The sequence below is a fragment of the Eptatretus burgeri genome, chromosome 4 (genome assembly GCF_056783735.1).
Source record: "Eptatretus burgeri isolate ZD-2024b chromosome 4, Ebu_testis_v1, whole genome shotgun sequence".
Lineage (NCBI taxonomy): Eukaryota > Metazoa > Chordata > Myxini > Myxiniformes > Myxinidae > Eptatretus > Eptatretus burgeri.
Window position 1 is genome coordinate 122995195 of NC_140964.1, and position 11942 is coordinate 123007136.

The window sequence follows — 11942 nt, forward strand, 5'->3', positions numbered from 1 at the left end:
TATTACATGTGGAATATTAAATATCCCTATTCTGTGTGGAATGTTAAATATCCCTTTTCTGTGTGGAATGTTAAATATCCCTATTCTGTGTGGAATATTAAATATCCCTATTCTGTGTGGAATGTTAAATATCCCTATTCTGTGTGGAATGTTAAATATCCCTATTCTGTGTGGAATATTAAATATCCCTATTGTATGTGGAATATTAAATATCCATATTACATGTGGAATATTAAATATCCCTATTCTGTGTGAAATGTTAAATATCCCAATTCTGTGTGAAATGTCAAATATCCCTATTCTGTGTGGAATGTTACATATCCCAATTATATGTGGAATGTGAAATATCCCTATTCTCTGTGGAATGTTAAATATCCCTATTCTGTGTGGAATGCTAAATATCCTTATTCTATGTGGAATGTGAAATCTCTCTATTCTATGTGGAATGTTAAATCTCTATTTTCTGTGGAATGTTAAATATCCCTTTTTTACGTGGAATATTAAATATCCCTTTGATGTGTGGAATATTTATTACCCCTATTCTGTGTGGAATGTTAAATATCCCAATTCTGTGTGAAATGTCAAATATCCCTCTTCTGTGTGGAATGTTACATATCCCAATTATATGTGGAATGTGAAATATCCCTATTCTCTGTGGAATATTAAATATCCCTATTCTGTGTGGAATGCTAAATGTCCTTCTTCTATGTGGAATGTTAAATCTCTCTATTCTCTGTGGAATGATCAATATCCCTATTCTATGTGGAATGTTAAATCTCTATTTTCTGTGGAATGTTAAATATCCCTATTTTACGTGGAATATTAAATATCCCAATTCTGTGTGGAATGTTAAATATCCCTATTCTGTGTGGAATATTAAATATCCCTTTTCTGAATGGCGGTGCTTGTTAAATCCAGGATATCGTTGGCGGCCTCGTGTGAGACTCAGCTTTCATTGAGAACGTCCCCTCCATCTGGTGTAAACTGGTGCGATGTGTGAATGAGATTCCTGAGAGAAACTGAATGAGATACAGCATTGAGAACCTGTACTTCACTTTTTGGGATGGTGTGTTGGTGTTCCCAATTGAAGCACTCATGCATGATCCAGATTCACCAGATCATAATCCCACATGCAGGAAGTGGACAAAAAAAAAATGGAAACACCTGTGTAAATGAGAGACACCAAGTATGTTGAAGGTGATGGCTTCCCCACAGATGTGGCCTACGTGTTAATTCAGCAAATAACATCCCAGCATGCTTAGGGTCATGTATTAAAATGCTGCAGATGTCTGGTTGCTTGTAATTATCATGACTATGGCTGCAAGAGGAGTCCTCAGTGACTGAAAAAAGGGGTGATTGTTGTGGCACATTTGGCAGGAGCCTCAGTGACAAAATCAGCTAAACTTGCTGATGTTTCACGAGCAATGGTGTCTAACGTGATGTCGGCATGTAACTCTGAGGAAAAGACATCATCAACAAAGGGAAACCATGGGCAGAAGCGCATACTCCAAGATCGTAATGTCCATGCATAAATTCTCAGGTCAAGGCAAAGCAGGCGAGCAACTGCAGATCAATCAACTGTAAATTTCAACCTGGCGTACGAGCAGCCCGTTTCATCAAAAGTAGTTCACTGAGAACTCTACAGAGCGGGACACCACAGTCAGGTTGCAGTGCACAAATCCCTCATCATACCTCATACAATGAACATCTCATCATTTCATGTGGAAGGGTTGCAAGTACAATGGTGCAAAGAGCACAAGCAACGGACAATCGAGCAGTGGAGAAATGTGATATGGTCAGATGAATCATCCTTCACTATGTTCTCAACAAATGGACGAGGGCATGTGTGGCGCTAACCGAAGGAACTCTACAATCCTGAGTGCTTGGTTCCAACAGTGAAGGGTTCTGGTGGTTCCGTAATATTGTGCGACATATTTTCCTGGCATGGTTTGATTGCAGTCATTCCCTTGGAAGGCAAGGTCAATGCCAATCGCTACTTAATGGGAGTGAGTGATCATTTTCACTTCATGTTGAAGCATTTCTTTCCTGCCGGGATGGGTGTCTTCGAGTATGACAATGCCTCCATCCACAGAAGATGTGTTGTCGCCAAATGGTTTCATGAGCAAGACTGACGATATCGATCTGTCTTGGTCATCTCAGTCACCAGATCTGAACCCAATCGAGAATTTATGGGTATTCTGGAATGACACCTCAGACGACGTTTTCCACCTCCATCAAACAGGTGTGAGTTGATCGACTTTCTCTTGGAAAAGTGGTGGCACATCCGTCCTGCAGAATTCCAGACGATAATGAACTCCATGCCATGGCACATGCAGGCTATATTAGCCGAATGTGGTGGCTCAACACCCGATTAAGTGACTTTACATTGACGTTTCCATTTGTTTGTCCACTACCTGTATTTATAACTCCCTGAAGGATTGGGCGTTGCCTGAAGAAAGTCAATAAAATATGCTAATAATTAAATTTGTGTTGATGACAACAAATCACAACAACCTCAACATCCGATCTTCTTTGAACATATTACTGGATCGCTCTCAGGGAAAACGCAGGCAGTGTGTAAACAACATACTGACTAAAGGCCTGAACACAGAGATGTTATAATAAACCTATGTGAAGGAATCTTTTTAATAACAGATGCACGTGTAAACACGAACGTAATTAAATTTGTTTTGCTGATAATAAATCGCGACAACCTCAACCTATAATATTGAAGCCAATTAACTGGTTTCATCTGGGGTCATTTATTTTTATCCAAAACATAGCCTTCAACCTTCCTCGGGATGAAAGAGGAGGTCTTGCAAAGTTTAGTGACACTGATTCCCGCAGGGTCCGTATGCATTAATGAACAAACAAACTTTCTTCTTTTTGTACAGTGCTGAAAGAAAGTCGACATCACCTTTCAATAATCTCACCTATTGTTGCCTCAAAGCCTGGATTGAAATTGCATTAAATCAGACTTTTTCCACATTTATTTTCACATCGTAACCCACAACCTCCAAGTGAAAAACAAATTTTACGACTTTCAGAAAATTAAGAAAAATACAAAAATATCTTGGTTGAATTAGTGTCCACCCCCTGAGTTAATACTTGGTGGAAGCAACTTCGACAGCAATGACAGTTGTGAGTCTGTTAGGATTGGTCTCTACCAACTTTGCACACCTTGATTGGGCAATATTTGTCCATTCCTCTGCACAAAACTGTTCAAGCTCAGTCATGTTGTGTGGGGAGCGTTGATGCAGGACAGCAATCTTCAAGTCATGCCACAGATTTTCGATTGGATTTCGGTCGGGGCTATGACGGGGCGACTCAAGGACATTTATCTTTTTGTTGCTTCACCACTCCAATGGAGTTTTGGCTGTGCTCTGGGTCGTTGAAATGCTGAAAGGTAAACTTCCGTCCCAATTTCAGCTTTCTTACAGAGGGTAGCAGGTTTTCGTCTCGGACATTTCTGTATTTTGCTCCATCTAATCCATTTCCCTTATATCCTGACAAGTACCCCAGTCCTTACTGATGGGAACATCCCAGCAACATGATGCTGCAATCATCATGCTTCACAGCTGAGATGGTGTTCTTTGGGTGATGTGCTGTGTTGAGTTTGCATCAAACGTAACATTTTGCATTTAGGCCAAAAAGTCCCATCTTGGTTTCGTTAGATCACAAAACTTTTTGCCACAAGGCTTCATATTCTCTGGAGTGGTTTTTTGCATACCTCAAACGGAACTGAAGGTGGGATTTTTTTTTTTTAGCTAACCTGGAATAGTTCTGGGGAGCTTATGGGATGGCGCGTTGGCATTCTGTCAGTCCATCCGTCCATCCACAAACATATGCAACTACTACTCTGAAACTACACATGTGATTTTAATTAAACTTTACCACAATGTTCATCATAGTATATGGAACAAGGTTTTTTCATGGCATTAAAAAAAACAAAAAATTTAAATTAAAAAAATCGGGCCCTCAGGGGGTCGATATTAGAGTTACCCCCCCACCCCCCCCCCCAAAATAGGTATTTTCTTTCTTCTCAGAAACGACACAGACAATTCTGATGAAACATGACCAGAACCTTCATCACCCGTGATGTACCAAAGTTTGTTCATGACTCGAAAATAAAAAGTCATAAAATATTAAATAAAGCGGGAGTTTGAGGAGGGTTTCCCCCCAACATATGTATTTGCTTTCTTTTCCGAAACTACACACACAACTTCGATGAAACGTGACCACAACCTCCATCACCCTTGATGTAGCAAAGTCTATTCACGCTATTAAAAATAAATTCGAGATCTAAGGGGTCTACGGGTGGGGGTGGGGGGGGGGAGGTTGCCCCCCAAAATATGTATATGCTTTCTTCTCTGAAACCACACACACAATTTCAATAAAACTTGACCACAACTTTTATCATCTGTGATGCACTAAAGTTTGTTCACGGCATTAAAAAAAAATCTATGGCTATTTACTTTCTTCTCCCGTTTTATGTTTTGTGGGTCATCCATGCCTTCCAGTGGTTCCCTGGTTATCTTGTCCAACCACTACCAGGTGAGTGCCCAAGGGTATTGCCCCTATATTTCATTGAGTAATGGCTTCCTTCTTGCCACCCAACCATGCAGGCCAGACTTGTGGAGTGCTTGGCATATTGTTGTCACTTGCACACAGTGATCCCTCTTTGCTGCAAAGGCACGTGGCTCTTTCAAGTTGCCATTAGCCTCTCTGATTAGTTTCCTCCTTGCTTGGTCATCCAGTTTGGATGGACTGCCTGATTGAGGCAGGGTATTGGTGGTACCATATGCCTTCCACTTCTTAATGATTGTCTTGACTGTGCTTCAAGGGATATTCAAGGCCTTTGAAATATTTTATACCCATCCCCTGATCTGTGCCTTTCCACAACTTTATCTCAGAAGTCTTTTGAATGCTCATTGGTACTCATGGTTGAGTCTTTGCTGTGAAATGCACTCTCCAGCAGAGAAAACCTCCAGGAACAGCTGATTTTATTCTGAAATAATCAGAATCATGACAATTCAACACAGGTGGAGACCAATTAACTTGGTGTGTCATTTTGAAGATGATTGGTTATGCCTGAGCTAATTTACAATTCTTATTATAAGGGGTGTGGACACTTATAGAACCAAGATATTATAGTTTTGCATTTTTCATTAATTTTCAAAAATTTGTGGAATTTGTTTTTCACGAGAAGTTGTGGGTTGCGATGTGTAAAGAAAAGTGGATTATTCCCATGCTTTCGAAGAAAAGCGGGAATATTGTGATTGTCTCCGCGTCCGTCCATACGTCCGTCTGTCTTACCCTGTAACTCCTCCTACACCGTTTGAAATAGGAACTTGAAACTTTGGGAAATAGTAGATATATGTATGGGGAAGTGCACAACACTGTCAGATTTTTGATATGACCCCTCGGGGCCAGGCCAGAGGGGGTGGGGTCATGGGGGCTGATTTTTTTTTGAAGTGTATTTACCATTGTACATGGTAAATTCTTTTGTAAAGAACTTACTTATGTGGCCCCCTTGAGTGACAAACAGTCACAGGTTTTACTGTATTTATCTAATTGATTATGAATAATTATAATTAATATTATACACAGTTCATTCCTATGATTAAATTGATGCACAGCTCTATATTGCTGGACAGTGTTAAATTAATGTTTCATGAAATGTTGACATGCTTGTCATGACTTCTGATTTAGTAAACATAACAAGTCTTTGTTCATAAAGCACATCAAATAGAAAAGAATAGTCAATCCATTTTGCAAGATAAAATTTCACCAAGCGTTAATGGGACAAAGCAATGTGCACGGAAATATGTGATGGTGTGCCATCGTCAACGTAGTTCTAGTTGCAATTAAATTTCAGGCAATAAGGCAACAAAAGGTGAAAATTTTGAAAGGGTGTGTGGACTTTTTGTCGGCACTGTAATAGATGGCACATGGAAGTTGTAATAGATGGCAGATGGAAGTTGTAATAGATGGCAGATGGAAGATGGCATCCTCGATCTGGGTGGGTCGAGCTTGTGTATCAATTGCTGTAAAAATTTATTGTCTGTGTTTTGCAAGAAGACTAGAGGTTTGTTTCGTGTATGCTTAAAAGATTCCAGATTGTCTAAAGGGTAAGTTTCAAGAGTAGTTAGTGTCTAAAGGGTCAAAAGGGTCTAATCTCAAACATGTAAAAAGGGTTTAAAAATGTCCAAGTGGTCTAAAGCTCTAAATGGTCAAGGGTCCAAGCCATCTAATCTGTCTGAAGAGTGTAAGGGGCCAAAATGGCATTAAGCTCAGAGAGTTCTCAAGGAACTTAAGTGGTGTAGGGGTCCAAAGGGTTTGAAAAGTCTAAAGGTGTCTGAAGTGTCAAAAGGGTGATGAAGGTAAAAAGAGTCTTCTGGATCTTTGGGGATGAAAGGACCTTTAGGTTCTGCGAGGTCTAAAAGGGTCTTTAGGATTTAGAAGTCTTTGAGGTCTGAAAGTATCTTCAAAGGTATAAGGGGTCCCAACAGTTTAAAGGATCGAAAGGTTTAAAAGGTAAATTCCAATATACGTAATTAACAGATATTTGTGTCATCAGGGTGCAACTGATCTTCAAACAGTACGTAATTAATGGACATCTAGTCACACTGCTTCATGGATGGACAGAGTCTGAAGGGTCTTACTGGTCTGAAGGGTCTTCAAGGTCTCAGGGTCTTTGGTGTCTGAAAGGATCTTAGGGGTATTTCAGGGTCCTTGGGGTCTAAAGGATATTTAGGTTCTTGAAGGGTATTTGGGGTCTTAAAGGGCTGAGGTGCTCGATGTAAAATCCCCGGATCTGACTGAGGACAAATCCGCTGAGGACAAATCTCCGGGTCTGACTTGGTCTGTATGCCAAATGTGGTGTTTGATGGCCCAGCAGTCTTTGCAAAAAATGTGAACATACAGACAGACAACAATTATTTTTTCCTATTGGGGCACCCATGGGAAACCCACGGGCATACATACGAATGACATTTGGACTGCCCATCTTCATATCTGATACTTCACTCATGAGAGGGGAGGGTGACAGAATCGTGCACAGGGGAGAGGAGAGAGGTAGGGGTGAGGGGTGGGAGAGGGTGTGGAGTAACATTTCTTCCTTGACTTGATAGGGCAGGAGAACCTGCCTTGATTGACTTGCATCGAATACACTTCACTTCACAAGTTAAAAATTCCTTAAAAACAAATGTTATTTAAAACATATTGGATTCCATCATGAGTCCATATATTCAATCTATTGCATCCAAAGTTTATCGAAGTGTTGTTTAATTATACTGTTGGAAAAGAGGTATTACTTGCCTGAAATAAACTACTTATGTATATGTATGTATATATATATATATATATATATATATATATATATATATATATATATATATATATATATATATATATATATATATATATATATATATATATAAATATATATATATATATAGTATACCTTGTCGAGGCTCGTATGAGAGCGAACACACAACGCACAGCAAGGTGGGGCATGAGACAAGAGGGTGGGAGAGGGAAGGATAAAACAGTCGGGAACAGAGACATTCGTAGATCTGTGGAAGGAAGAGGGATGGGGTAGGGAACACAGGGTATACAAGATGGACATTACAGGGACTTTCAGGAAGGAAAGCAGGGAATTAGAAGGAGGTGGGTGTGGAGTGGATCAACGGGGACAGAAAAGATCGATGATTTAAGTGGGGGATGACAAGAGGTGGTGGTGAACAGCTGTTTTGAAGACCTGGAGGAAAAAATGGGATTGAAGAGAGAATGGGAGTTTCTTCTCAAGGCGGGGAAAAAGAGGACTGAAAGAGTGAAGGTGAGCAGCGAATCGTGATTTTGGTAGTTTTACCAGAAAGGAGTCTTTTGGCGGACCTTGAGCGCCCTGCGAAAATATGGTGGGGACAAATCGCAGACACAGCAGTGGGGGTGGGGGGGGCGAGACCGGAGAGGAGACAGAAAAACCAGTGACCTGCCTGCGGTGAGAGAGTGAGAGGCCCAAAGACTCACCCTCATTGCGGGAGATCCCAATGATCCAAAATGCTTTGGTTTCCACAGCGTGAAGCTGAGAAAGGTGGGAAGCAGGAGCACCAGCCCAGAGGGAAGAGCAGTACTCCATCAGGCTGCGCATGAAAGCTTGATGTGTGGTCAGGAGGTCAGGTGGGCCAAGGAAGGACTTTGCACGAAGGAGGATTCCAAGACGGACACTGGCTTTGGACGCTAGGTTGGAAATGTGGCTTTCCCAAGAAAGATCATGGCAGATAGTGAGACCCAGAAGCTTGAAAGAAAGGACTTCTTGCAGAGGATTGTTGAGAAAGTGTATGGGGGGGGGGGGGGTTCCAAACGGTCCTTTCGGAGAGACATAGTGAGAGTGTGAGATTTGTCCGGATGAAAAGACATGTTCAACATGTTTGACCATTTTGTGATTTTACCCAGATGTGCAGTGAACGAAGAAGCTGCTGCTTGTCGGTGTGAGGGATGACAGATGGTACAGTACGGCAGAGGGTGGAGTCATCAGCAAAGAGATAAAGGTGATTTTTCAGAGAGTCGGAGAGATCATTGATGAAAACCAGAAAAAGAACAGGACCCAGAATGCTGCCTTGAGGAACTCCAGGCTGGACAGGAAGAGGGGATGAAAGAACTCCATTTAGGGCCACACGTTGACTGCGACAGGAGAGGAAGTCTGCGAGCCATGAGTAAAAATGGCCTTGGATACCATAGGAAGAGAGTTTGGTGAGCAGGGCAGCCAGACTATGTCAAAAGCACACGATATGTCGAGGGATATGGCTCTGATTTCATGTCAGGCATTGAGGACCTCCATCCATTGTTGGGAGAGCAGAAGCAACATATCCAGAGTGGAGTGACCTGGTCTGAAACCAAATTGATGATCGGAAATCAGGCCATTGGAGAAGGGGAAGGATTTAATATCTGAGGCGATGATGGATTTCATGACCTTGCTGATGATTGGGAGAAGGCTGATTGGTCTGTAGTTTCAGGGATCTGTTTTTGCACCTTTTTTATGCAGGGCAGTAATGTTTGCTGATTTCCAAGCAGATGGCAGATGACCATAAGTGAATGACAGGGTGAATAGAACATAAAAGGGGTGAGCAAAAGCATCAGAGTGGGTTTTTAGAAGACATGGGCAGATGCCATCTGGAACGGTTGCAGAATCTGAGTCGAGGTTTGACAGCAAGCTCTCCAACTTGTCAGGCAAAAGGGACACAGAGTCCAGGGACAGTTGGGTGTGACTGGGTAAGGTAGGTACAGAAAGCGATGGGTTTTGGACACAAGATTTTGATGCAAACACTGAGTTTAGGCATTCAGCCTTTTTATGCGCGGTATCAGCAGTGTGGCCATTTGAGGTAAGGGAGGGGATGGAGGGGGAACACACACCAGAAACAGATTTGATTAGACGCCTCCAGGATTTGGAGGAGGGAGAGAGGTTTGAAAGTTCAGACTTGAGATTCGAAAGATGTTGTTTTCTGGCTCTCCTGAGGGTAGATACATATTTGTTCCAAGCTTTATGGAAGGAACTGAGATTACCCTCAGTTGGGTTTGCTTTCCATGAGGCAAAAGCAAGTTGTGTCAGGACAACTGCCTCGCCACAAGCTTCAGTGAACCATGGATGAGAGGAAGGGTGGGGCAACTGGAGAGGAGAGGGGATAAAGCTGTGCATGAGGGAGAGCAAGTTTCTTTTCCCAGGATGAGTTGATGTTGGAGAAAGTAGAGATGGGAGACCAGACTCGAAGTTTGATGGCTGCTTGGAGATCCTGCCAGTCGGCTTGAGTGAAACGCCAGAGTCGACGGTGCTGAGGTGGTTCTCTGATAACAGCCGGAGAGATGTCAACTTTGAAAAGGATGTGGTCAGAAGAATCAATTGGAGTGGAGGAAGAACAGCAGATATTTTCAGGGAAATTTGTCAAAATCAGATCCAGAAGAGATAGAGTACCATTGGTGGAGATCCGGGTCGGGAAATTGACCGAGTGAGTAGGTCCCAATGAGTCGCAGAAAGCTTTTGCTGAAGTGCCATGACAGGTGAGAGAGGTACTAACACTTAACCACTGGAATAATGACAATTGAAGTCACCACATATGAGGAAGAGAGACTTTCGATGAGAAGATAGAAGTTGGTCCATGTTTTCGGATGGTGAGGTGTCGATGGAGTTATCACTGTATGGTGGACGGTACAGTACACATCTAAACATGAGGTGGGAGTGGAAGGGAAGCCTTAGCCAGAGGTATTCCTGGGGTGTGGGGGAGTGAGGGCAGTGCATGGAGAGTGAGGAACCCAAAGAAGTCAAGAGCAAAGATGGAGTCATCAGGAGGAACCAGGATAGGCGACGGGTTGTATGTATATTCAGTGGGCAGCTCAGTGGGCTGTCACCACATAAGTAATGAGGTCCTTGGGTTTGAGTCCCGGGTTAAGTCCGAACTTTTTCACACCAGCGCCACGCAGGAATATATATATTCCTGTTGATTTAAAAAAATACATCTATAGCACTAAACTAATAAATGTCAGCTGATGTTTTGTGTGTGTGTGTGTGTGTGTGTGTGTGTGTGTGTGTGTGTGTGTGTGTGTGTGTGTCAGTGTGTGCGCGTGTGTGTGTGTGTGTGTGTGGGTGTGTGTGTGTGTGTGTGTGTGGGTGTGTGTGTGTGTGTGTGTGCGTGTGTGTCTGTCAGTATGCGTGTGTCAGTTTGAGTCAGTATGTGTTTGTGTGTGTGTACATGTCAGTGTGTGTCAGTGTGCATATGTGTGTGTTAATATGTGTGTATCAGTGTGTGTGTGTATGTGTATGTGTATGTGTGTGTGTGTGTGTGTGTGTGTGTGTGTGTGTGTGTGTGTGTGTGTGTGTGTGTGTGTGTGTGTGTGTGTGTGTGTGGAGAGCCCGAAAGTCGATAGCGGTACTGCACAACGTCATCCTGAGCGAATCGTTCACTCACTGCGAACGCTTTTGCCGTGCCACGTCATTCATAGAGAGAGTAGTTCATGCTCCATCACCTGAGCATGTGGTTTGTGCTCCGTAATCCTGAGCGAGTTGTTCATGCTCCTTCATCCTGAGCGAGTTGTTCGTGCTCCTTCATCCTGAGCGAGTTGTTCGTGCTCCTTCATCCTGAGCGAGTTGTTCGTGCTCCGTCATCCTGAGCGAGTTGTTCGTGCTCCGTCATCCTGAGCGAGTTGTTCGTGCTCCGTCATCCTGAGCGAGTTGTTCGTGCTCCGTCATCCTGAGCGAGTTGTTCGTGCTCCGTCATCCCGAGCGAGTTGTTCATGCTCCGTCATCCCGAGCGAGTTGTTCGTGCTCCGTCATCCCGAGCGAGTTGTTCGTGCTCCGTCATCCCGAGCGAGTTGTTCGTGCTCCGTCATCCCGAGCGAGTTGTTCGTGCTCCGTCATCCCGAGCGAGTTGTTCGTGCTCCGTCATCCCGAGCGAGTTGTTCGTGCTCCGTCATCCCGAGCGAGTTGTTCGTGCTCCGTCATCCCGAGCGAGTTGTTCGTGCTCCGTCATCCCGAGCGAGTTGTTCGTGCTCCGTCATCCCGAGCGAGATGTTCGTGCTCCGTCATCCCGAGCGAGTTGTTTGTGCTCCGTCATCCCGAGCGAATTGTTCGTGCTCAGTCATCCCGAGCGAATTGTTCGTGCTCAGTCATCCCGAGCGAGTTGTTTGTGCTCCGTCATCCCGAGCGAGTTGTTTGTGCTCCGTCATCCCGAGCGAGTTGTTCGTGCTCCGTCATCCTGAGCGAGATGTTCGTGCTCCGTCTTCCTGAGCGAGTTGTTCGTGCTCCGTCATCCCGAGCGAGTTGTTCGTGCTCAGTCATCCCGAGCGAGTTGTTCGTGCTCCGTCATCCCGAGCGAGTTGTTCGTGCTCCGTCATCCCGAGCGAGTTGTTCGTGCTCCGTCATCCCGAGCGAGTTGTTCGTGCTCAGTCAT

General features: G+C 43.6%; 1 protein-coding gene across 11 annotated transcripts in view; it reads right to left on the reverse strand.

Moving 5' to 3' along the window:
* Positions 1-11942, reverse strand: part of LOC147029018 (nectin-3-like) — a 427027-nt gene that overhangs the window by 161882 nt on the left and 253203 nt on the right. For 3 of the 11 annotated variants that reach the window (XM_085876139.1, XM_085876138.1, XM_085876140.1), the window contains exon 1: positions 8032-10392. The exons of 5 other annotated variants lie outside the window; for them this stretch is intronic. In XM_085876139.1, coding sequence (XP_085732265.1) covers positions 8032-8440 — 409 coding nt within the window. In that variant the 5' untranslated portion in view covers positions 8441-10392. Of the gene's footprint in view, positions 1-8031; positions 10394-11942 lie in introns of those variants that run through there. 3 more of the 11 variants (XM_085876147.1, XM_085876137.1, XM_085876146.1) reach the window with 3 other exon arrangements.